The sequence below is a fragment of the Miniopterus schreibersii genome (assembly GCF_964146895.1).
Source record: "Miniopterus schreibersii genome assembly, chromosome: 10".
NCBI lineage: Eukaryota > Metazoa > Chordata > Mammalia > Chiroptera > Miniopteridae > Miniopterus > Miniopterus schreibersii.
In genome coordinates, this window is record NC_138110.1 from 80,791,655 (window position 1) to 80,818,714 (window position 27,060).

Genomic DNA, 27,060 nt, shown 5'->3' on the forward strand with positions numbered 1-27,060 from the left:
CGGCTGCCCAGATGCACTGTCCTCCGAGGCTGAGCAGGAGTCTGCTGAGCGCCCTCGGCACTGCCATGGGCGCCGTGCCAGGAGTTCTGCCAAAGGGGCGTCTTAGTGAAAACAATCTCATGATGATGGGAGTAAGATCAGAAGCAAAGGTAGGAGGTGGGAAGCCAGCGAAGGGGCTTCGGTCGCGGATCCCTTTAGTTAGTTAGCCAACAAACACCTGCTATGTCCCACGCGCTGGACAAGGCTCTAAGCATAGTTATTTCCAGAGTTCCCGCATGGCCCCAAGAATATTAAAACACAGCAAACTTTATTTAAAAATGACAACATGCCATTTTAACGGCTTTTTAAAAAATCCTCACCTGAGGATATTTTTTCCATTGCTTTTCAGAGAGTGGAAGGGAGAGAGAAACATCCATGTGAGAGACATCGATTGGTTGCCTCCCACACCTGCCCCGACCGGGGTGGAGATGGGGCCTGCTACCGAGGTATGTGCCCTTGGCAGGAATCAAACCCAGGACCCTTTAATTCACGGGCCAACACTCTAACCACCGAGCCAAACAGGCCAGGGCTTAACGGCTTCTTAAATGACTTGGGCCGGAGGTGGAATTTCTGCCGCTGCACGTTTTGCATTGGTTTTCTAGGGCACCTAAGGGGCAGACACCGCAAATGTGTTTCAGTTTCTTCTTTAAAGGGTAAGGGTGAAACCAGAGGGCCCAACAGCCCCACGCTGGATGTATCATTGTTTCTAGGCCAAATCCTGAGAGAGCTTCAGCCTGGTCCTAGAAACTCCAAATACCACCAGATGCCAGGAGACCACCTGTGGGGTCAGAAAGATCTGCGCCCACCCACCCTCCTGGAAACAACCACCTTTTATGTCAGGAGTCCTGCTTCCAAACCTCCTCTAGGCTGTGGGTCCCCGACTTGTCTGACTCGGGAGCCCTGTGTCATCAGCCCCGACGGGAAGGAGTGGCCAGGAAGACCCGGGGCCTGAGACAGGGCAGAGGGAGGGAAGCAGGACAGCAGCACCCGTTTCTCCATTTCCTGGGACTCTCCCTGAGGGGTGCACTGCTCCCGCCCACGGCATGGGGTTTGCTTTATAACCTGATGGAGATGTTCACACTGGACAACCAGAGACAAATAAAGGCTGTGATTTGTTTCAGAACTGACACAATGATTTCATGATCTCTCTCAGATGCTCAAAACATTTGTTGGTTGATGGCAAAGTGTGTCCCCTGATAGCGCCCTCTCACCACCGCCATCGCCATGGGAACACTGTGCCCTCCCCCGCGGTTTCTGAAATTCACATGGAACACCTTCCCATCCTGCGGCCCTCCCACGGTCTGCCCGCCTCCAAGCCGCTGACAGGGCAGATGCTCAAGTCCAGCCCCGCGGATGACAAATGTCCTCACTCACATGCCCCCTCCTCCCAGGGACACAAGGGCAGAGACCACCCTGACAGCAGGGACAATCCATCCCTCTTCCCCGGCAGGAAAGCTGAGGCTGACGGCCAGGAGCCAACCTCATCTCTCAAGGCAGCTCTACTATCCCAAGGACCAGAGCTCCCAACCCTGATAGGCATCCAAACCCAGTGGCGCCTCCAGATAAGGTGGCACAGAGAGCACACATGCACCCAGAGGAGAGCAGGCACCGGAGTATGGAGAGTGGGTGGCCTGGCCGTTGGATTCTTGTACCCGGCTATTACTGTAAATACCGCAATTACAATCTGTTTTGTTCAAATCTGAGATACCCTAGACCTCCTCCCAATTTAGAGCAGCCTCCTGTCTGAGAGACCCAGCTGGGGAGGGGGGGTTTGCAAACATTCACACAAGTGACCAGGCGGGGAGGGGGCGGGGGGGCGGCGGGGGGGACGACGGACTGTGGGCCATGCCAGTCCCCTCTGGAACCCCGAGAGCCTTGGCCCCTGAAATCCACGGGGCAGGAACGGGTGAGGAGCACACGTGGTGGGTCTCAGTATTTGATGCTATAAATCTGCCTACAAGTTGGCTCAGGAAAACATGTCTCCTCCTATCTTGACAAACGCCCTAAAAGGCTGGGCTTGAATTCAGGATTTTCAGATTTCTCAGGCCTGCGGTAAAGTGGTGCCAGAGAAATAGTCCAAGTGCACACCATCAGTATAGGTGGGTAAAAAGCTGTGGTACATTTATGCACACAATGGAACACCTCTGGGACTGCAGTAACCCGGGATGCTCTCAGCCTCCTGGTGTACCCCCTCACAGTGGTGTGTGCAGGCGCTCACCTCCGTGATGACACAGAAGCTCCCCAGCATCCATCCCCCGAGCGCGCAGCACGGCCCACACTGGTGGAAGTCAGTCAATGTGCGTGTAAACCTGCGGTGAGTCTTGCAGTCAAAGGAAATGCATTTGGAGCCGCGCAGACTTGAGTTGCAATCTTAGCTCTGCTATTGCGAAACGAGAGTTGGCAGGAGTTACGAAGAGAGAAGATATGATTCATATCCATTACTCAGGACAGTGTCGGGCATCCAGGAAGCCCTCGAAAGTGCCAGTTACCAAAAATGACAATGATAGTACATATAAACACAATAACCATTTAAGCTGTAATTACAGTACATAAAATTGTATTCATCTCAATTTTCATTAACAGAGTAATAGTACTTTATGAATAATAAAATTACCATTATAACCTCTAGTATTAACGAAGTTCTTGAGTATGTACATTAGCAAACTTAAAGCAAAGCCACAGCTAAACTTCAGGATATAAATAAATGGTAAACCAACCAAAAGAAGACATACCTCACCTGGCATAATTTTAAAACTTGAACGTGCTCGAGAAAACTGTTCAAGCCCCCCCGCCAGCTTTCCTCTCTCCCAGGGCAACGCCACGTGGTCTGTTAGCAACAGTCCACAGGAGCGTGTTCCAAGGTCACAGGAAGCCCTGCAGCAAGAACTCATTTCTCACGTGAATCTCTTAGGTTTAACTGCTCCTTTTGCAGACATACCCACCACAATGATGCTGAAAAAAAGGCCTCTTGAGCAGTTAACCAACTGCCCTTTAATGCCAGAGGAAACACTGGGGAACTGGACATGGAAATCCCCGCTATGTGAGCGTCAAAATGTCGTGTGTACCACAGCCCACAGGCTAATGCTGTGGACGTCCCGGAGCTCAGGGTGGATGTCAGCACCACAGGACCACCACAAGAGGTGTGACCTTGTTCCAGGCGAGCGTTTACTGAACTCTGATAAAGGATTCCCACGTGATGCAGCACCCTTCCCCACCCCCACCCCCACTCTCGCTTTAACAAGCTAATGGTTATAAAAACTTACACTCCATAATAATAAAAAACTCCTTCCCAATGTGTCAGTGGTTTCTGAAGGATCCCGGTGCCCGGCTTTCAGCCAGCGTGCCCGTGGGAACCGGCACAGTCACAGCCACTAAGGGGGACTGAGCCTCTACAGATTCACCCCCCAGCTTCCACTGTGAGAGACAAAGGCACAGGGTGGAGGAAATCATCAAAGATGAGTCACTCAGTTTTCCAGAGCGGGAGCTGAGCCAGAATCCCCCACGGCTCACCTCCAACAGCTCAATGCCTTCAAAAACCAGACCCCAAATGTCCCACAGTCCTTTCAAATGTGCTTTTATGGGTTAGGGAATCGGCATTTCCTTACCAGAATTTATACATACATAGTTTTCACCTCCAAATGAGGCATTTTCAAAACTCAAGAGCCTATATAACTGAAAACACTGGACTGATATTTTTGAGCTGAAGGAAGAGACAGCTGTAATGTCCTCTCTTGGGTCACGAGTTTGCTTTTCGTTGCTAGTATTTGTTAATCAGAGAAGAGAAACAGGCTCTGTTCTAGGTGCTACAGGCTGCTTTCTCTTTGATCGTCTATTTCAGAAGTCCTTACGCTATCACTTCCAGGGCCTTTCTTCATTTCCTGGAGAGAGAAACTAAACGGGAAGCATGCAAGCCACGCTGCTGAACCGGCGACTCCCCCCTCATGTCACGCAGACCACACGGGCCTGAAGGATCAGCACGTTCAATGACCCCCCAGACAATCAGAGGTTGGAAACATTAAAGACAATCATATCCCACATCCACAGGCACACGGGGTGGTGTATTTGAAAAGCCAGGTGTATTTGTGAAAGACCGTGCCTACAGAAGTAAATCGTGTAGCCGTGGGACACTGAAATAACGCTGACAGAGGGGAAGGCACACTGCGGAAGTTCAAGGGCAGACAGAACAGTTCTTTTTGGTTTGGCTTGTTTCTAACGCAGGAGAGGGAGACGGGTGGATTAAAATTACTTTCCAGGTGAGGGTTTCCGTCTGTGAAAGCAGCGAGCGCTGGCCCTTCTTCCCGAACCAGAGCAGTCCTTCCTCCCAGCGGCTTGGGCGAGGCGCTAGTCCTCCGCCATGTAGAGGCGGTACATCACGGCCACGGCCAGCGCAGACAGGGCCGGGATCACCCAGTTGGTCCACCAGCTGCAAGGGAACAGCAGTGATGCTTCATGGGGTTCGATGCAGGTGACCGAGTCCCGGGGCCTTCTAATGACCAGGAAGAATCACCTTTCCAACCTCTCCTATGAAAGACCATTCTGAGTCCCTAACAGTGATGTGAGCAGCTGGTATTCGGCAATTCAGCTATCGTTCTAGCCTCATAAGAAAACCAATGAACCCCCGCCCAGTTCCCCTTAAATCTACTTCTATAAACTTACAAAAACAGCTATGAGTCACTCCCCCAAAAGGCGAAAGGTGCTATGACCTAGGACTGGTGAGTTATCTAAAGGACATCGACCCTGGTTACATGTCTCAAGCTCACAAAGGGAATATTCCTGAGGTTTCATCCGAGTTGCCAATGTTCATTAGGAACATAAAATGGCACTAAGTTGAGAACCAGAGGGCAAGGTTCCCATTTGGGAAGAGCCATGGGCAAGTGCTATCGCCAGGGGCAAACCCCGCGCCCTGCGCTGGACAGAAGGGCAAGGCTCTGAACTGCACAGTGACGAAGGCTGACCAGCGCGCCAGCTCTGCCACCTGTGACTGTCTGGAAAATCTAACCTTACACAAGTGTAGTAGACTTACTGGATGAGAAAGAGTGTGCCCAAAATACATAACCTGTGGCCCACGGGTGTGTTCACGGAGATCCCTGACATACTGTTCAGTTCTCGGGCACGGAATTCGGGCGTTATTATAAATGACACATTACGGGTCAAATCAGGGACAGAGTTGGGTAGATCTCCAATTCAGATGTGAACCTGTCATTTCTTACGAAACGGAGATTAATACATAGGCTTTAGAACCTGAACGACGTCAGACAGCACCTAGGTACCATCCACTTTTCGGCACACACTTTCTTTTAATCCTCTCACACATGAACCCAAAGATCAAGCTCAATATAAAGATTTCAACTGCAGAAGGCCTGCAGTGTGATTTTCATCTCGGTGGGATTTCAGTTTCCCTTTCGGAGGGAAGGACGTGACAGTGCAGAGTGAGGTGGGTGGGGTACCTCCAGGAGGCAGGGAAGGTACCAGAACACCAGCAGACAGGGCAATGGGCTTGCACAGGGTGGAATAAAACAGGAGTAAATCTGTGGTTTTGAGCTTGGGTCCAAAAAACATATACATATGGTGGCAATTATACAAGGCAATATAACAGAGCTGCCAAACCTGTCCCCGTGATCTTGGACTAGAGGGAAGAAATCTAGCCCACAGGACGGGTGACTCAGGTCACACCTGGAGCACAGGGATCAACCTCAGAGCCTGTGGGAAACCGAGTTGTGCTCAGAGGGATGGAATCACTGCAGCTTAAAGGACTGACCATGTGTCTGAGGAAGGAGATGATAAAATGTTTGCCTGGAGACCAAGGGTTGTGGGGGCCGTCGGACTGCGCTGGGGGAAAAGAAGACTGGTTTGTTCCATCTGTCCTGTCCCCTAGGGTAGGTGCAGCTGGAGGGGGAGATCGGGGTCATTTTGAAGACTGCCCATGGTCTGAGCTGTGACAGTCTAGGTGGGAATGCCTTGAGCTAGCTGTCTGGGTGCCCAGTGGAGGTGACTCCAGATGGAGCCCGAGCATCGGAGGAACCCTGAGGTCAAGGACAGGCCTCTAGTTCAACTCTGATTCTAGGAGCCTTCTGACCACAAAAACACTTGAAAAGAAAACTAGCACGTACCTAGACTGTGAATCAACCGTAGTAATGAGAGTTTCCTGAAATGCAAGAGAAAAAGTAAAATAAGTTAAAGGGAACAAGGGACTGAAAATCGGTTTTAAAATAAGATCACAGTATTTTGACCCCTGCATCCTTCAAAAAGACACTGAAAGGGAAAATTACATCATTCGCTTCTTTTCACTAAGATGCCTAATTTCACCACTTTTTTCAGAAGAAAAAATTTTAAAGAATGATCTATATTTAAATTACTTACAAATACAACCTAAGAATTAGAAAGAAAATGTTAAAAACTAATAGGCTATTAAAATACCTTGTACACAGATATCTAAACACTTTAACATAGAAAAGGACAACAGATGTGGTCTACACACGCACACGCGTGTGCACGCACACACACACACACAAACGCGCACACACAACCCCATCACTACCTTTAGGGAGAGTTTAATTCTTCAAAACTATGAATGAAATGTTCAATAAAAACATTTATTTCATTCAAATCTTATATGAAGTAAAAGTGTCCCCAAATTGTATTAAAAGGCATGTCAGCCAAAAAATTGCCATGTAAACGGTAACACTGGACAACCTTTCTTTAACTCCAAGACAGTTCTAGAATGACACTGGAGGCCTTGGGGTCTGGGGCCTTGGGGGCTGACCTCGCACTGTCACCTCCAGGTAAGGACGCCCTGTGCACTGGGGTCTCTCACAGTTCCGGCCTGTCCACCTCCCAACAGCTCCTGAGAGCTCATGTCAGCACCAGGAAAGTGACCTGAGCCACTAGAAAACGCACACTTCCCCACAGCCGCATGGCTACAAGCCTAGTGAAACAGAAACTTCCAGGCTTGCAAATGTGTTAAGGAGCACCTTTTGAAATCCACACCAGCAAAAGCATTAGTGCTGCAGAGGAAGGAGCCATAAATGAGGCAGCAGCGTTTCAGTTCTGCAGGGTCCCAGCGCACAGCACAGAACACCGTTAGCAACGCCAGCAGCAAGGGGGCGGCATGCAGGGTGTTAGGGACAAGCAAGCAAAGCAGCTCACAGACCCACCAACCTGGGAACATGGCCGTTAAGATTCCTGACACAGGAGGGGGAAAAATAAGTCATTGAAAAGAAAAATTTGACATTTATTATCTTTTTGAGCAATGTTCATTCCTAGAGACTACAAAAAGTAGACACAACTACCACAAAATGATTTCAAATTTCGCATATTATAGCCCAGCCGGGTGGCTCAGCGGTTGAGCATCGACCCAGGAACCAAGAGGTTACAGGTTCGATTCCCAGTCAGGGCACATGCCCAGGTTGTGGGCTCGATCCTCAGTGGGGGGCGTGCAGGAGGCAGCCGATCAATGACTCTCTCATCATTGATGTTTCCATCTCTCTCCCTCTCCCTTCCTCTCTCTGAAATCAATAGAGACATATTAAGAAAGAAAAAAAAAAGGTACCAAAGCCATAGGAACCAACAGCAAAGATTCTAAGCAATCGTCACAGAGGCAATTCAAAGTCTGAAGTCCATTCATTATCTTCCCAAAGCACTGAACTCACCAGCACTGAACTCAAGCCTTCCATTAACAGGGAAAGGAGAGAGTATAAATGAAAGGGCACCCCAGACTTCACTGTACTATCTGGGGTGCCAAGGCAGACGTGGCCTTTGCGCTCTGCTGGAGTAGCTGCTCCATTTTCTTGCAGATTAAATTCAGACAACGTCCTATAAACAGCACTGGTAAACGAGTTCACCAGATCCTAATGCGAGCCCCGTGCAGTCTTACTGTTGCGCTCTCTCTGATAAAACTAAGAGCATAAACCAAAGCAGAAAAATTGTACTTTCTGTCATTTGTTTTAATTACAGGCCCAGGGCTGTTTTTCCTACTTGCACTGTTCAGGGACTTTGGCTGTTGTCACCAGTTCTTACTATGGATTTATCTTCAACGGTGAGAGGATTGGCTCAGAGAGAAGGGCTGGAGAACCAGCCACAAAATTAGTATCACCAGAATTATTTCCCTTTCCTAAGGAAAAATACACCAAAAAGTTATTTAATTTAAACAACATTAAATGTACCCAGTAAGTATTTATTCAACATCTGCTATATCTCAGGATATGGAGATGAAGACCTGGGTGGTGTCCTCAGTGGTTTAAGTGCTAAGACCTCTGCTCAGTCAGATTTTAAGTTCTCTGAAAATAGGGCGGAGCCAAATCTTTCACTCCAGAGGCACGGAGCTGGGTATAAAAAGGAGCTAGCTCTTCGAACGGGGTCCACTGATCATCACGATGGGAAAATTATTCTAAGTACTGAGAGTCTTCTGAAGAGACCACACGACTCTCCTAATGAAACATAACGGTTGGTCTGTACAAAATAGAGAAGTTCGCCAAGCCAACCCAACAGGTTACATGTTCATCCAAACTAGAAACACACCCATGCTGGCCTCAGTCAGGTCAGTAAGGGACCTCTGCCCTCCAGTTTGCAGGGACTGGACACAGGGACGGAAACTGGCCACTGAGACACCGAGAGGGGCACACTTACCGCAGGCTTGGTTATCTTTGGTCTGTCATCCTGCAATGAAAAACAAAGCTCATCACAGAAGGGAAATGTCTACAAAAGTACTATTTCCAAAGTGCTCATTTACTGAGATTTCTAAAACACATGACTGTTCAGCAGTTACCATTTCAGGTTCCCCTTTTCTAGGCTGATGAACAGAGTTTGATCAGCTGATTTGACTGCAAAACCGTGAGCAGATTAAGTGCCAAGAGGCATTTTGAGCTAGAGCTCTACGCTTAGAACAGCATCCGCGGTAGTCATTCTTACGTGCTCATATGTGTGTACTCACTAGACCCAGGTTCTGATCTTTATTCAGGGAGCAGCTGAGTAATCAGATTCTACCCTTCTAACCTCTCAAACTGCCTTGGAAATGTGTGTGTATATGCACTATGTATATATGCATGTGTGTATATGCGTATGTACGTGTGAACGTGTGTGCGCATTATGTACACAGGTACATGTGTATGTGCACGTGTATATGCATTGTGTGTGTGTGCGCATGTACGTGTATATGCACTGTATACATGTGCACGTGTATATGCACTGTGTGTATATATATGTGCATGTATCTGAGTGTGTATGTACCATTTGTGTGATACCCTCAGTAATTCCTGCAATCTTCCAGTTGTAGGGTTATAATCTACTTAAACCTCTGGCTGAGTCTCCCCAAAATAAAGTGCGTCTCAAGCAAACCACAGGTGAGCCCAGTAGGCAGGTGAGACAAAAATGCTGCAGTCACGGCCTAAAAAGCCACCACTCCACCCTCATGGCTTTGGAGGGAAGCGTAAGGACAGGATGGAACGCTTTAGGGCTGCCCTCTGACCACCGTGAAACTGCTCCCCTTTAGTGATGTATGAAGATGAAGGCATGTGGGTGAACCGAGTCTCCAGATAAAGGAAGCTTTTCCCCAAGTACCATCCCCACCACCCCACACCCCAGGTCCCCACTCACCGGGAATACGGAAGCGCTCTACAAGGGTCCCCACCTGCGGGCTGCCCTAAAGGGCCTCCTCTACCTGCCCCTTCGCTCGCGCACCGCGCAGCAAGGCCCCGGACAGCTCCACTGCTTCTGCCCAAGTCTGCAGCTGTTTTCCTGATGACTGCACTGGGCAGCCTAGCAGTTATACATGGCCATTTACAAATGCCACTGAGGGGCCTAGATCCATACACAGCCCTGGCTTGAAATAAAAGCTGAATCAGATTCGTGTTTCCTCAAGGCCAGTGCACGGACAGGGGCCAGTGGGGATATCCCCAAATGACCAGGGTGAAGTTTTAAAGAAGGCAGAATCTACTCATTTAACAGAGGTGTTGTTGTTTCTTTAATTAAAATCATTGTTTAAATAAAATAGTCTCAAACTAATAAAAACAGAAGGGAGGCCCTTAAAAAAATATTTTGGTCAAAAAAGAAAACAATAAAAAATAGAATTAGGCTGAGTTTATACCCTCCACCTGCTAGGACTTGCTGCTCAGTGACTCTTCAGGGTCCGAGGCCGAGGCACACCATCCCCAGGGCATGGCCTTGGGTTAGGAGGACGCCTGCTCTGAATGCCAGCGGAACACGCAACTAGGGAAATGCGAAGAGATTTCTGGGCCATGGCCGTAGCAGTAGTCCCCTGAATCTGCTCCTGCCCCAGTAGCTGCTGCCCACTCTGAAGACTGGGTTATAGTTTTACAACGACAAAAATGTTTCTGACGAAAATGGTGTTGTAAAATCAGGAGGAACTGTTTTACTTGATTCCTTTTTAAATGTGCAAGTTTACAGATTTGAGCAAGGTCAACCCACAGCCTTAAAGAGAAAGAAGGCCCCCAAAAGGAACATACCGGGTGCAGCTCCCCAATGATATATGTTTTGGACAGTTCCCTAGCATCCGATGAGTGTCCGATGTCCTCAAAGTTCTCGGTGGCATCCCCTCCAGCCTGTTCCCGTAGGACTTCTTCCCCCCCAGGGTGCTGTTCAGAAGACAAACATGAAAAAATAAGTATTTTTCCCAGGCAAATGAGATCAAGGAAGTGGCCAGTTTATTTACCCAAATGGGTTACTCCAGCAGTCACCGAGGACAACCTGTGAGTATAACTTGTCCACGTGGATGGAAACAACCTACTCCTTGTATCTAATCACCTTCTGGAAAGCACGGTAGAGCCCCCTCCAAGGTAAGGCATCCGTTTCTCTCTGGGTTATTCAGATGGCAGTAAGAGCATTAGGCAGATATGTTTAATCCCTTGGAAAATGGCCCCTTTGCTTTTCCCTAAAGCTCTCAAAATTCTCCTCTCAATCTTTACCTATTGTTCCTTGTGTCCTGTCCCTTTGGCCTGTAGGGTCTAAGTGTGAACATACACCATCGCGTCTTAGATGTAATTCACCTTTGAAAAGGACTCTGTGTACGTGCCAAGTACAGAGAGGGCACAGCCTGGACAGGTAAGGAAAAGCGAGGCAAGCAGGTGCCATGAAGACCTGCTCAAGATGCTGCCGTGGGGACACGCCACTGACAGAAAGCAGGAGCAAAGGGGAGGAGCTCGATCCCACACCGGGAGGGGGTGGGAAGCGCCTTCGTGTAATAAAGCATTTCACTGCTCTCAGCTGCTTTAATTGGTAAGACCAAGGATGGTCGCAATGCACAGGGGTGGGGGCACTGACGCGTGGGCGCAGCCATGGATATGGTGAAGGCAACGAAAGGAGTTCTGGGTCAAGTAAAAATAAAGTGCTTGGTTATATCATCATAAATACTTTTGTAAGGGAAAACCTTCTTAAGTTGAGCTTCATGATTACCTCAGATCCAATTCACCTGCCCTGGAGCTAAGCCCCTGTGAGTGTCCAAAGCCAAAGAAAACAACTCCGGCCCGCGCACCTGCTGCAGCCTGGTCTCAGTTCCTCCGGTAACAGAAGCGGCCGAGGCACCGGCCCTCAGGAGGGCGGGCGGCGGTTCTGTTTTGACACGTTTCTCCTCCTCCTGTTTAAAGGCGTCTAGTGCTAAACTAATTTACTTATTTTTTCTCTACTATGTGTAAAAGTTACCCATCTACATTACAGAAAAATTGGAGAGCACCGAAAGAAAAGAAAAATCACCCAAATCACCCATAATCTCGCCGTCCAGAGAAACCTGGGCATACGAATCCGTAGGTGTGAACAATTTTAAAAAGAAACTTGTGACCGCTACCTTATGCACAGTTTTGTTAGATAAAAGCAGATGACCATACATGGCACAGAGACAGTATGCCCAGTGTTACTCCACTCCTCCTATGTGAACTTGGGAAAATTATGTGCCATTTGCATTATTACGTACTCAGCACAACACACCCCATGCTGCCATGTGCCAGAGAGCAGGTGTGCCAGGCTCCGCCGTGAGCAGAGGGTCAGGGCTCCTGACACTCGCTCAGGGGTGCAGCAGGAGCTCCCCATGACTGTGCAACTCAAGTGAAAATGGTGCACAGCCACCAGGAACACAGCACTGCGACTCGGGACACTTCCTGGGCTGAGACACAGGGAGGGAGCTGGATAGTGAGGGGCAGGACCCCAAGTCCAGGACCAGGGAGGAAGGGCGCACAGGGCTCAAGGCCTCCTCGGTGACGGGTGCCCAGGCAGGCTGGAGGCAGCAGAGATGAAGAGGTGGATGGTGAGGGACAGACAGAGCGCACACAGCATCCTTGTCCAGCTTCTGTCAACTGACTCAGCCGTGAAGGAGTCGCCAACACCGAAGCGGAAGCTGGCCAAGGACCAGGCGACTCTCCAGTGTGGCAGGTCCCTGGAGGGGTCTCCTGTTTTACCATTTGCCCCCCCCCCCCCCGGGCGCTGAAGAATAAGGGTGAGAAGTCCTTGCCTGTACAATGACAATGCCATCAAGCCTGAGTGGCACGGTCTGTTTCAGCTCATTTATTTATACTCCTTCAACATAAATGAATAGTTTTATGGCTCTGGTCCTCCTACAATCACTAAAGGTCTGAAGGGGTCTCTTAAAAGCTTTTTCAGTTGCCCTTTATTTAATGTGAGAAATACAGCTGTAACTGTACTTGTGAATTTGAGGATTTGTCAAAGTCAAGGGTCTGCCCAATACATACAAAAATGAGAGAAATATAAATAAGGCAAGAAACAAAAAGCAAATGAGTAGGATAAACTCAGGAAGAGGTAGGTCCTTCTGTGGTCAGCAGTTAGACAGACGTGAGCACAGCGAGGACAATGGGCCAGGCACAGAAGGTCACCAGGGTGGAAAGCCCTGGATGCCTAGCAAGGGACAACTGTAGGGTGGGGCCTCGCCCCCAGGGTGGCCTTTCCCCCCTAGCATATCACTGGACCTGTGGCTTGGACCCCCTCACCTCTCCTCCCTAGAAAGAAAATTTAGGCCTCAGTTGTGTTTCACTCCAGGCCCAGAAAAGCAGCAAAACCAGCCACAGCTGACCTCAGGACCAGCAGCATTGAATGAGGTCCCCGGCCCTGGCACCGACCAATCAGTGGAGACCTCAACCCCAAGGGACACACCTGGAAAACTGCTGAATATTATAATGAGATCGTCCCCTGAAATCTCCTCCCTTAAAACCCTTAGGAAGGAGGGCCCAAGCCTTCTCCAGCCCTTCCCCTTCCCCCACCCGGCCAGTTAGTATTACCATTAGCTTCCTCACTCCCAAATTCCAAGGGCCCTTCCTTTGCCTCTACAACTTGTTTCCTAAGCCCATTTCTTCTAGGAATTACTTCTTCCACCTCTATAATTTTACCTAATAAATATTCCCTTGTAGGTCTTTGGGTCTCGACTCTGAATTCTTTCCTAGCCAGAACCCAAGTACTGAGGTTGCTGAACCCAGGTCCAGTCTTACCCCACCAGACTAACACCCAGTACCATTCCCGTTGAAGGACAGGCATAGCAGGAAGACCTGTGGACCTCACTGGTATGTCTCTATGTGCCCAGTGCCTGACAGACAGGGAGGGCGAGTTCACACCTCCCCCACTGATCGACTGGTCATTCCAATTAATGGCACTCAGTGAGCCTGTGCGGGCTCAATCATCTAAAAGGAACATCTCCCGTCTTCTTAAAAAAGTAAGGGATCGAAAAGGAAGAACATATTACAAACTTGATAAATTTTTCTCTATTGGGCACCAAATATCCGCAATGAATGAGGCAATCCTGGCAGGCCTTTGGACAATGCTAACCAACAGAACAAGCTCAGATTCTCATTTCCTCTTTAGCAGTGCCACCGTATTTCCAGGTAAACACTGCTCAGTTACCTGCTGTGAAAAGTCCACACGCTTAAAACCAACGAGCAACGCGTCCCCCTTCACCCACAAAGCCAGCCGAGCCCTGATCCCACCTACCCTTCCTCTTTTGAAATATACCGCAGTGGTAAGAATCTGCTCTAACGGGATAAATACTGAGTGCAGGTGGATCTCCAGTGCTCTTAGGATTGCTTCCTGCAGGAGACCAAGGTTATCAGGGTTGGCCCCACACTCGCAACCTTGCCTCAGACTAAGATAAGCTTCATTCATAACCACAGTTCCAAGAATCCCGCTGAGAAGACGTGCCCTACGCTTAAGGCTATGAAGCTCGACCGTTTACACCCTAGGTCATTACAGAAAAGAATGTGACCTGAACCCAATGGACAATCCTCCCATGTCCCATCGAGGTCACACCAGTACTGTTCACGTGAAAAAGGCCAGTCCCCGAAGGGCTGCTGCCTGCAACCCACCTTCCAACCTATTTCATTATAACCAGCAGCAAGAGAGCTCACACGCAACATGCAACCTTTTATAAATGAAGAGTCCAGTTTCCCATGCACAAAAAATACATATATATATCAGACTAAAATAGCACCAGATGCTTCAGCATAGCAAAACAATGAAAGTAAATGGGTGAGATACAGAGAAAGCAGAATGGGCGGGGCATGGCCTTGGATTACTTCTGTGTTCGAAAAGGCCCAGAATTATAGAGTCCACACAGAGAGGGGGGCCTCAAATCCTGTTTAGAATGGGGCCAAAGAGAAATGATAAAGTAAAAGATACACTACTAGAGATCCCACAGGACCCAGGATTTATTAAATTGCAGGAAAATTCTATTTCATATTTAATGATGTACACTAAAGATGAGCTATAAAAACTGACAAGATAAAATAGATTTAGAGGCCACTCATGACGCAGATGATCTTAACAAACAAATCCTTGATGTGTAGGCAATAATCTTAAGGAGACAGAAAATGTGAAGAAAATCCGTCACCCCAGCCCTGGCCGGTTTGGCTCACTGGTTAGAGCATCGGCCCACGGACTGAAGGGTCCGGTTCAGTTCTGGCCAAGGGCACGTGCCTCGGTTGCAGGCTCCATCCCCAGCCCCAGCCCGGGTGGGGGCGCCTGCGAGAGGCAGCCAGACAGTCTCTATCACGTCAACGCTTCCCTCTCTCTCTCTCCCCCTTCCACTGTCTCTGAAAAGCAATGAAAAAATATCCTGGGCGAGGGTTAAAACAAAGTTTTTAATAAGCCATCATAAATAAATAAACTCAGTCACTCCGGACTCATCTATGCAGCCTGCAACCACATTAATTCAGAAACTGACAGCTGAGGGAAAACGCTCTGGTCCATTCTTCATTCCCGCGGTTTGTTTCCCCAGTTGTTTCACGGTTCCTTAGGTGCTCTACCCCCAAAAATAAACAGGAGTATAAATTACAATTTTGGCATCACCTTTGCCAGTTATGTTCCCCTTTAATACAAATAAGGTGAGCAAAGTTTACCACCCCAAAACACGCCTCTTTGGGATACTGGTTACTTTTTGCCAGTTAATTTTAAGCAACAGCAGATGTGGGGGAAGCTCTGAAAAGCAGGTGGAAGCTACAGGCTGTGAAAGACTTTTAAGGGAAACCTCCCTCACTGCACCAGGCCTGCTCTCACCCTCGGTGGAGACGGCAGGCCTCACATCTGCAGAACCAACTTACCATGTCCAGGTGCTCTTCCTGGTCACCTCCCACAACTGCCACCCAACACCTTCTCTGTCTTCAGGTGACAGTGGTATTTAAGGTGCTAGTTTCCACCATTCTGGTGAGTTACTCACTGCTCCTGGGCCTCTCCCATGTATACAGAGGGTCTATATACTATTAAACCTGAATTTGCATTTTTCCTGCTAATCTGCCTCATGTGAATTTGATTATTAGACCAGTCAGAGGACCTTGAGGGTGGAAGGAAGTTATTTTTCTGCCCCAACAGTTTCATAAGTGAGATAGTCTTAGGCTTGATACAGAATACTACTTTTACTTAGTCTTTGACCTTAACTCCTAGAATCCCTACATTTTAGTGGCTTTGGAAAAACAAGTGATAACATTTCAAAGCCACGGGTTGGCAGATCTTGTTTACATGCAGGAAAGCCTTGCACTCTGGTAAATAGAGCTGGGGAGGCTGCCCATCAAGTTCACGGCCCAACTACTCACAGGCCTTCCTCTCTCCAGCCCTCACCCGTTCTCAGCCATCTTCTACGGCTGCTAGAACTCTCCTCCTTCTGACCACTTCATGTGCCTACTCAAAAATCTACAGTGGAGAATTTCTGCAAGCAAATCGAAGCCCTCCTGAATTTCTCAACAAAAAGCTCCAACATCTGCATAGCCCAGGAGGTGCCCAGATGCAAAACCTCATCAGCAGGGCGAAGGCTGCTCGTTGCTCCAACGTCTGCTTCTCCCTCCCTTTTCCCTCCCAACACTTAAACCTCTGGCTGAGAAACAGCTACTTAGAGTTTTTCCCCAGACTCTCTTGCAACTGGGTATGCCGTGTGGTTAAATCCCGGCTAATGGAATGTAGGTGTGTCAGGAGAACCTTCTAGAGGCCTTCCCTTTAGAGTGGTGTGCCCCCTTGGCCAGTTCTCTTCACCCCTTTCTTCATCCTGCTGTCTGGAATGGGGATGCTGCCTCTGAACTTGGGTTGGGGGCCAGATCCTAGAAATGGTCAAGAAGCGGGCTAGCAGTGTGGCTCCGAGGGCGTGACGGAGCTCAGCCGGCACCACACCTGGACTGCAAAGCTCGTTTCTCAGGACAGATGAACAAGTTTCCGTCTTGTTTAAGCACAGTTGTTTGGGGTTCTTCTGAGCCTAATTCTAATGACTACATCCCATCATTCTGTCAAGAAATACCACCTGCCAGACACTAAAGTCCTGAAGCACATACAAGATGCAAATTAACATATTCCCGAGTGTTGAGAAACTTCAAGCCAAATTAGGACAATGGTCTTCACGTACATTAAACAACTGGAGAAATGTTAAGGGGCCATCTTAACCTATTCCATATTTAATAATTAGGCCATCTTAGTAAATATCTTAAGTAAACTGGCCCCTTTAGGCTAGAATTTGGGTGAGCAGAGTAGATATGGATGAGAGCCCTCCAGAGGGGCCGGAGCAGGGACGAAGGCTGGGTCAGTGAGAGGTGCACCCCAATACAGCAGGACGCGTGAGGCTGTGCCCAGGCTCAGGCTATGTAGGGGGCGCCCAGACTACAAGTTATCTCCAGGTGTGTCTGGGAGGGTATTTCCGGATGAGACTGGCATTCGAATCAGAGGACTCGGTAACCAAGGTGACCTCCCCTTTGGGTGGGTTTCCTCATATCCACTGAGGGCTCGAATAGAACAAAAGCAGAGGAAGGAGAGAATGGCCCTCCCTTCCTGCCTCGCTGATTGGGCTGCCACCTCACCTTCTCCTGCCCTTAAGCTGGGATTCACCCCAGTGGTTCCCCCGGTTCTCTGGGACACTTGAACTGAGTGACACCCCCCCCTCTTCGGGTCTCCAGCTAGCAAAAGGCACAGCTTGAGACTTCTTGGCCTTCCCTTTTTTCTTTTTCACATGAGAACACTTATTTGGTAAAATTACAGAGGTGGAAGAAGCAATTTCTGGAAGAAATGGGCTTAGGAAACAAGTTACAGAGGCAAAGGAAGGGCCCTTGGAACTAGGGAGTGAGGAAGCTAAAGGTAACACACCTGGGGAAGAGCGGGGGGGGGGGGGTGCGCAAGGCACGGGTCTGCTCTAGGGAGGGAGAGCACTGGGTCCTCTGTCCTAAGGGTTTTAAGCTTGGAGATCTTAGGGGAGGTCCCAGGGAAATATCTCATTATAATATTCAGCAGCTTTCCAGGTGTGTCCTTTCAGGATTGTGGTCGCCACTGATGGATTGGTCGGCACCAGGGCAGGGGGCAACACTGACTGTAGTTGGTACTGAGGTCAGCTGTGGCTGCTTTTGTTGCTTTTCTGGACCTGGAGCTAAAACACAACTGAGGCCTAAATATCATCTCTAGGGAGGAAAAATCAGGGGGTCCAAACCACATGACCAGTGATATGCTAGGGAGGAAAGGCCACCCTAGCGGAGAGGTCCCACCCTACAACTGTCCTTTGCTAGGCATCCAGGACTTTCCATCCTGGTGACCTTCTGTACGTGCCCCATGGTCCTTGCTCTGCTCAAGTCTGTCACATCCCCACTCAAGGCTCTGAATTCTCTCAGAGTTGGCCTTCCTCTTAATAAACGCCTTCTACTCTATGGATGAGAGAGAGAAAGAGAGAGAGAGAAAGGGAGGGAGGGAGAGTGGGTACATTCAAACCTGTGAAAAAAATTTTTTGAGTTTATTTGAGCCAAATTGTCAACAATTGCTGGGGAGCCAAAATCTCAACAGACTGAAACAAGGCTCCGGAGACAGCAGTGTTGCACCTTGTTTTGTCCATGACAATCACAGGAAAAGATCCCAGTGGGTTACACGAAATCCTTGGGTGACAGATTAGGGAGGTGGGAGAAAGCAGAGCAGGGAAAACTTTGAGATTAGATAAAAAGTAAAATGATAGACATCTTTTTACACAGCTGAGTACAGGATAGTTAACAGTTAACAAGATAACAATAGCAATGAGAGGATTCCTGGTCTCTGCTCCAGAGCGAGGAGAGTCCGGAAGAAGGGGAAATTACCTTGTTTCCCGAAGGGGAAATTACTGTTTCCCAAAGGTGGGATAAACAGGATTATCTCAGATACAAAGGACAACAAGAACAGGCTTAGTTAAGGTGAAAATTAACCTTTGTTAAGGAAAAAGACTGCCTCAGGACTTGGCCACCAACCATAAACTGCTTACATTTAAAAAAAAATTAATTTCAGCCCAGGCAGCAAGGCTCAGCGGGTGACCATCAACCTATGATCCAAGAGATCAAGGTTCCATTCCCGGTCAGAGCACATGCCCAGGTTGCTGCTCCATCTCCAGTCGGGGGCGTGCAGGAGGCAGCCAATCAAAGGCTCTCTCATCATTGATGTTTCTGTCTCTCTCTCCCTTCTTCTCTCTGAAGTCAATAAAGAGGTATTTAAAAACAGTAATATTAAAATAATGGTAAATAAATAAAAAGTTTTAATTTCAGACCATCCTTTGTGGTTCCTTTGGGTCTCTGAGTTTACAAGGCCGTCACACAGACCTGCCCTGAGCTTTTCAGGTTTAGTATGTGGCTCCTTCTGGTCCACACTCCGGTCAGTTCTGTTTCTCTGGAGGACCCGGAACAGCACAGGCTGGATGGTTAGAATGGACCACATGCCAGAGAAGGGGCAGCCAGAGCCAGTGGGAAGGTGCGGACAGTAAGGAGGTCCTGAACGGCAGAGTGGCAAGACCGAACTAAGGTCACCGCGTCACTACTGGAACAGACAGGCTCCAACAGCAGACAGCCCTGTGATGAGGGGGGCAGCAGGCCTCCCCATCCCTCCTCCTCCACACTGCACCGGCTGCAGCCTTAATCTCCTGCCTTCTCCTCCTCTTGGGGCCTCCACCTCCTCTGGGGGGGCCTCCACCTCGTCTATGGGGGCCTCCACCTCCTCTGTGGGGCCTTCACCTCCTCTGGGGGGGCCTCCACCTCCTCTGGGGGGGCCTCCACCTCCTCTGTGGGGCCTCCACCTCCTCTGGGGGGGCCTCCACCTCCTCTGTGGGGCCTCCACCTCGTCTATGGGGGCCTCCACCTCGTCTTGGGGCGTCCACCTCCTCTGTGGGGCCTTCACCTCGTCTTGGGGCGTCCACCTCGTCTTGGGGCGTCCACCTCGTCTTGGGGCGTCCACCTCGTCTTGGGGCGTCCACCTCCTCTGCGGGGGCCTCCACCTCCTCTTGGGGCCTCCACCTCTTCTGCGGGGGCCTCCACCTTGTCTATGGGGCCTCCACCTCCTCTTGGGGCCTCCACCTTGTCTATGGGGCCTCCACCTCCTCTTGGGGCCTCCACCTCCTCTGCGGGGGCCTCCACCTCCTCTTGGGGCCTCCACCTCCTCTGCGGGGGCCTCCACCTCCTCTTGGGGCCTCCACCTCGTCTATGGGGGACTCCATACATATCACCTCCCAACTATTTAATAGTGCTTTCCGGTATCACTTACCTAAAGTTACATGAGACCCCTCCTTAGTCACACCTTTGGCCCAAGCTCTCAGCAGCCCCTTCCCCTTTGTGAGGCCTGCCCACCCCCTCAAGGGCTTTCACACCCACCGTCCTAGACTCCCCTTGTTCCCACCCATGCTCTAGAAGAGGTTGTGGATTGTCCCCCAGCAGGCGTAGCTCCTGTGTCCAGAGGCACCGAGCTATGGAAAGGGCACAGGCTGGGAGGTACAGACCCTGAGCTCAGGTGTAGCTCTGCCTGGTCTTCAAGGAGACACCCAGGAAGGTACTGATCCTTCTGAGTTTCCATCTCCCCAGTGTCAGGCACCTCGCCGCTCTGAACTGCACAGAGGGGTAACCACTGTGATTAGCAGAATGCCTGGCATAGAATAGCCATTCCAGTAATATCGGCTGAGTTCCCCTTCCTCCTACCCCCGGCTGGTACTGCCCGGAAGAGCTTGTACAGACCTGGTCCAGTCCCTGACCCCGAAATGCTGGAGGCTAAGTCCACCTTCCCTCCCCCCTCATCTTCAAGTGACATCTGTGCATTAAAACACCTGGCCTGATTCTACTGAGGCGCAGAACCAAGTGACAAGCGTCAACAGCAACAGACGTAGTAAGGACAATGACATTTTCTACAGGGATAATCCTCAGGGGCCATTAGGATGAGGAGAGAGAGGGCAGCTGGGAGCCAGCAGGTCTGCAGGATGCTCGTGCCATGTTCGCTCCTTGAAAGAGAGATGCAAGATTCTGGGTTATTTTTAGAGGAGGTCATATCATAATAGTACAAGCACGTGCTGGGAAAAAGAAATCGGATGGTAAGAGAGGACAGGTGCCGTGTGTTGCTCCCCTGGACTGTCCCCTCCCGGCGGTTGAAGGATGTTTACTGAGCAGTTACTCTGTGCCAGGACTCGAGGAAGAAGGTCTCGGGCCACCTTCCCGAGAAAGGCAGCCAGCACAAATAACACAGACACCGCCTGAAGGAAAATTCCCCTCTCTGGGAAGTGACACTGAGGCCTGAAGAGGGCGGTGACCATGGGAACGGGACCAGAGGGGAAGGAAGATGAAGGTTTTCAGGCAGAAAGAAGCCGGACTCGTCTGAGAAGCAGAGAGGCCCCGCCTGGGCGTGGGGGCTGGGGACAGTGCTGCCGGGGCGGGTGGGCGAGAGGGCAGGGCCGGACCATGCCCAGGTCACAGACCAGGACAGACAGGTGGGGTTTACTGTAAATGCCAGGGAAGACACTGGAAGGGGCTAAGCAGAGGAATGGTAATGTTTCCACAAGATAAAGCTTTGTGATTTTCTTCCAGAAATGACGCTCTTTAATGTCATAATAACACACGTCACTCAACATGAAAACTCACTGAGCTCGATGGAGGCAGTGAGTCCTGAAGGCTCCAACAGCACACATGCTCTGACACAGGAGACAGGAAATGGGCTGACAGCCACGTCAACCTGTCCTGTGACACGCGCGGCAGGGACTCGACACAGGGCAGCAGGAGGAGACTCAAAGGACAGGCTTCCCCAGGGGCCCCCAGAGGCGATGCTGAAGTGGAATGGGAACACTGGCAGACAAGGAGAAAGGAGAGTCACCCAGAGGGCCAGGCAGGACCCACAACCATCGAGGGGGTGGGCAGGACGCTCCCTGAGCCCACGGACGATTTCATCAGAGCAGCAGCCTCCGTGGATTTGCACTCAGAACCCTCTGCGCCAGCAGGTGATTTGAGAGGCCTCTCAAACCTCCCTCCTCACACACCCACCCTGCACACAAACAAGCCTCTCCTCAAACACCACGACCCTGACTCTCACCACCATCCCATGGCCGTGTCAGGACCCGGGGCCTTGAAGACCTCCAGGCCTCTCTTCCCCTCTCAACCCCTGTGGACACTTCCTTCACCTTCCAGGAGGCAACGCGGGAAACGACAACAGATGGGAAGAAAGGCTCTGTCCGCCCCGTCCCCTTCCCCTTCCCAGGCTGCTCATTTCGTTCAGATCTTTCCATCCACAGTTCCCTTTGCTTTCTCCCTGGTTCCTATGGAGAACTCAGGATACCGGGAGGAAAAATCTCAAAGCTAATGATGGCAGCTGTGTCCCAATGGGGCGGCTGTTCTCCGTTAAAGATTTGTCTTCCTCAAAATGCCTGCAGCCTCATGCCCGGGTCACAGAGGCAGCAGGAGAGCTCAGGCTGGGGAGTCCCACGACCTGGATTTAAATCTGGCTTTAGCCCTGGCCGGTGTGGCTCAGTGGGCAGAGTGTCAGCCAGCCGACGGAAGGGTCCCGGGTTTTAACAGATAGCTGCATTAAGGAGAAATGAGCATTCTTTACTCCCTGAGTTACCCACAATGGCCTGCACAGTCTGTGCTCCCTTCAATTTAGAATTTCCCCCTACCTTAAAAATACATAAAAACAAAAGTTAACAATCTGAAACAAGTTTTAAAAAGCAACAAAAAACAAAGTAGCCTCACAAACACTCTTAAAACCTCTTCTCAAAAGTAGCCAAAAAACTACACAAAAGGGGCCCTGGGGACAGGCTCCCATTCCCCCATGGCTCCTCGGTGGCCTGTGAGGCTGAGTCTGTTCCCCCACAATGCCCAGGCCACAGCTAACACCAAGGATCTCTTTATATTTTCTTCCTATGGATTTCATAATTTCTAGTTTTATTTACCAAACTGCATAGGTTAAATAAGAAGGAGAAACGTTCAGATTTTACAGTCATCAAAGGCATTTGCAACCGAAGCTTTTCAGTAGTACGACATTTAGAATATTATCAAACTTCCTTGAGAAAAGCAAAGGCATTTAGGATTTTAGCCCTAAATATGGCTGCCCTGTCTTGGGTAAAGATATGCGGCTTTTCAGGATTAAGGACATTGAGTTTCAGGCACCCAGAGTCTCTTCCTGGATCCCCAGGGCACTGAGGTCCCCCAGGCTCAGAACCACTGGTCTCTGTAACGAAGGCGGCCGCGGTTGAATGGAAAGTAAGAAAAAGTCAGTCCCTACCACAAAAGCTGCTGCAAAGACACTGCCTAAGACCCTGAAAGCAAAAGTGAGTCCGGAGCCAGCAGTTCTGTGAGGCAGGATGACGCTAACTAGCAGCCACGACAGACCTGGAGCATCATAACCCCAGGACCCCCAGAAGTGGTCTAGAGAAGCCAGTTTCCATCCGCATCAGGTAAAGGAGGGGCAACGGGACACAACAACATGGTGCCCAGAACATCTTTCAGGAAGATGCCTATTTCACCAATTAAACACCGACTGGCTTGAAAGCAAGTTAACTGTCGTCGATTGTGTGATCCCTTCTCTCCCTCCACAGCTCTTTTCAAAGCTGAGCTGCTGCTGCTGCCCAAATCACAGAGAGGGGAAAAGCAAACTTTTTTGTTTCCTGGCCCCAAGTGCCTCCTTTTTCACGTCAGTAACTTCTCCATAAAGTTCTATAACCGTTAACCCTACTAATAATATAATCATATGACCAGACCCAACTTCACAAATATAAACCCAAAAAGCAGAACTCGGCATTGAAAGGGAAAAAAACACTAGTTCAAAATACGTAGGCAACTAAGCTCATAATCTTGCAGGTTGGCATCACCTAGCAGCTCAACACCTGCTGCTCCTCAGCCAGCCACTAACCTTGAGCCGACCTTGAGCCCTGCGCCCTCTCAGGTTGTCCGCCGGTCCCCTGAACATTAAACAGCTTGGTAAAGCCGTGGTCCCAGGAGACCGAGCCCATTGCGCAACCGGGAGACTCCACCTGTGTTCTTAACTGAAAGAATAGGAACAGATTTTTTTTATAGCACTCTCCTGTTTCAACATCACCTGCCAGAGGTACACCTGCACTTAAAATCTCCTGTTAGCGCTCGGCTGCCCAGGGCGCTGCGGAGAGAGAGCCGCCGGAGACCCAGCGGGGCAGGAGCCTGCGGTCAGGCCGCGCGCGGCCCTAGGCCTGGACCGCGCTGCGTGCTTCACTGGTGTTACTTTAATTCTCATTGTCACCCCGTGATGTTGACACTACCATCATCTTCCCATCTTACCTTTTTATTTTTTAACAGAGATTTTTTAAATCTTTACTGATTTCAGGGAGGGAGAGAGAAACATCAATGATGAGAGTCATTGATCGGCTGCCTCCCGCGCGCCCCCTGCTGGGGATCGAGCCGCCGCCGGCCCGGCCGGCCCGGGAATCTACGGCGATCTCCCGGATCCCGGGTCGATGCTCGCCGCGGAGCCCCGGCCGGGCGGGTATTCAGAGTCCTTACTTGGAGAAAGCCTGAGGGCAGATCGCTCCGCGGTTCAGCAGGAGGGGCCGGGCGGTGGGATGCGACTCCCGCTAGAAGCCACTCCTAACGGCGCGGGGGCGCGCTCCCACCTCCTGCGACTCCGACAGGCCCACGGTAGCGCATCTTACTGTTCACATCAACCCAACCTTTCTTTTAAAAGCTTTTTGGGGTTTGTTTTTTTAATTCTCTGCAAAACAAGCTCCTAGATGTAAACTGTGATCCAGCTCAGCCCAGGCTCCTCCATCTGTTACCCCCTCGAGACATCTGAAAAGCTCCCGCCACGAAACATTCTTTTATTGTCCAGGGGACCGAGGGGGTAACTGCTGAGGCCGACTCAGGCCCCCGCAGTGACAACACCCCCACACCCCCCAAAGGCTGCAAAGAAAGGCCCCGGAGGATCGACTGCAAAGGAGACGACCCGGGCAGCGAATCCTGCCCCGGGGGCGCGACCCTCCGCGCAGGGCCCCGGCTCCGGGCCCGGACGCACCCACGCTCCGCCCCGCGCCCCGCGGCAAAGTCCTCACCAGGCGCGGCCACATCACGGGGGGAGGGGGAAGAACACCCCGACCTCGGGGCGACCTCAGAGTCCCCTCTGGGGGGACACAGCTCACGCGGCGGGGGGAGGAGGGCCCACAGCCTGCTCCTTTTAGGAACGCGCTTCGGGGACAGCAGAAGTGGGGCGACCCCGCCCCAGACGGGGATCCCGTCTATGCAAACCTAGGGAGAAAAGGGATCGCTCGCCTTCCGTCCGCCTAGATGCGCCCTCGGCGGCTCCGCTTCGCGTCAAGGGCCGGGTGGTGCCCAGGTCCCCCTCGCCCTCCAGGGGCCCCGCCACCGCGCCGGCCCGAGCGCCCGGGTGGCCCGCGGGGGGGCGCCGCCGCGGGGAGCGCGCCCTCGGAGGCGCGGGAGCGGGGCTGGGCCGGGGCGCGCGGCAGGTGCGCACCCGGAGGGGCGCGGGCGGGGCGCGCGGCAGGTCGGGCAGGAGCCCGCACCCCGGGCGGGGCGCGCGGCAGGTCGGGCAGGAGCCCGCACCCCGGGCGGCGCGCTCGGCCCGCTCACCTCCTCCAGGAACTTGGTCACGTCGTACACCTTGTGGTGCAGGATCAGCCAGGTGCTCTTGCTGTGGTTGTGCTTCTGGATCTCCTCCAGGGTGTAGTACTTGACGGCCTGGTCCGACGGCTCGGCCATTTCGGAGCGAGGCGAGCTTCAGGGCCTGCGGAGCACAGCGCGTCTCTGCGAGCCGGGCCCGGACGTTCCCCGCGGGCCGAACCGGCGCAGGGGGCGGGCAACAGGCGCCGCGGAGGGGGCGGCTCGCTGACGGCCTCGGTGATTGGGCAGCAGCCGTGTCGCTCACGGGGCCCGCCCTGGGCTGACAACCCGAACAGCCGAGCGCGCCCCACCCAAGGCGGGTGCTGATTGGCTGAAAGTGCTCCAGCGGGCGGGGCGGGGCGATGCCGGGCTTCCCTTGCGCCTGCGCAGAAGCAGCGGCGGCGAGGTTTGGGGGACGGGGGCGGACCCCGTGACCCGGCGGCACGAGCGCGCTGGGAGCACTGACGGACCCGGGGTCCGCTGGGGCCGCCGCCGAGTCCGCCCTGTGCGGGGCAGCGGCCGCAGGTCGGAGTCGCCGCCATTTCCCAGTCGAGTCGGGTCGGCCGCACCGGCTCGTTGACTTCCAGCCGTCTTTCCGCGGCGAGCCTCGGGCCGATTGTTAGCGTTTCCGTTGGAGAAACGCGGCCCGCGGGGCCGAGGACGGGCCGCCGCTCTAACTTCGCGTGACGGCCCCGTTCTCGCGGGAAAGCAGCCCCGGGGAGCTGCCTGTGAAAAGCACGGGCGACCCGGTCCCGAGGCGCGTCGCGTCGATGGCCCGGGCCCGGCGAGGTCAGGCGTCGGCGTCTTCGTCGTGTCTCAGCAGCGTGTCCTTGGGGCGAGCCCGAGGGGACCGGGGAACCCCCCTCCCCGCAGCCTCGGGGTACGCGGGGAGGCTTGCGAGAGGGGCAGAGAAGGTGGGCCCTCGCCTGCATGTTAACAGCAGCCGGTATTAAGGACCGTGTCAGCCGTGGTAGTTAATTCCGGGGCGCACGTGCCCAATCCTTCCTGTGCCCGGGGAGGGTTAGGCCCGACCCCACGCCGCCCCTTGCCGCCTCCACAGGGACGCATGGCCGTCGAGAAGAAAACATTTCCCCGAGCATCCCAAGTGCTCGTTAGCCGTTTCATACCGTAGGATACACTGATTTTCAAATACTGAGCCCGCCTGGCATCTCGGGAACAAGCCCCACTTGTTTATAGTACATGATAATTTTATATATTCATGAATTATATGTTGCTTCTGCATCTATATAAGAACGTACACAGATTTCTAGTTACGCATTACATTTGTCTGGTTCGGGTATCAGGGTAATACTGCTTCATAGAATGAGTTGAGAGGTGTTCCCTTTTCTATTTTTCGGAAAAGATTACGTACAGTGTTTTCTTTAAAACTTTGGTAGAGCCGGGCCAGGTGTGGCTCAGCAGTTGAGCGTCGACCTCGGTTCAATTCCATCAGGGCACATGCTCCGGTTGTGGGCTCAGTTCCCAGTGGGGGGAGTGCAGGCCGCAGCTGATCAATGAAGACTCTCTCATCATTGTTTCCACTCTCTCCCTTCCTCTCTCTGAAATCAATAAAGATATAAAAAGTAAATGTTTGGTAGAACTACCCAGTGAAACCCTATGGGCCAGCAGTTTTCTTTTTCAGGAAGTTTTAAACTATGAGTTTAATTTCCATTAGCAGTTATGGAACTATTCAAATTATCTGTTTTTCTGGATGAGT

The 27,060-nt window shown here is 51.5% G+C and overlaps 1 protein-coding gene across 1 annotated transcript; it reads right to left on the reverse strand.

Annotated features, from left to right (window-relative positions):
- Positions 1 to 4,096: 4,096 nt before the first annotated feature.
- CYB5A (cytochrome b5 type A) lies at positions 4,097 to 25,652 on the reverse strand. Its single transcript, XM_081150347.1, has 5 exons — positions 25,314 to 25,652; positions 10,500 to 10,628; positions 8,665 to 8,694; positions 6,150 to 6,184; positions 4,097 to 4,462 (listed from the first exon to the last, which is right to left on the reverse strand). Exons 1-5 carry the CDS (start codon positions 25,440 to 25,442, stop codon positions 4,381 to 4,383), a joined length of 405 nt encoding a protein of 134 aa, XP_081006473.1. The 5' UTR covers positions 25,443 to 25,652; the 3' UTR covers positions 4,097 to 4,380.
- Between the last annotated feature and the right edge of the window lie 1,408 nt (positions 25,653 to 27,060).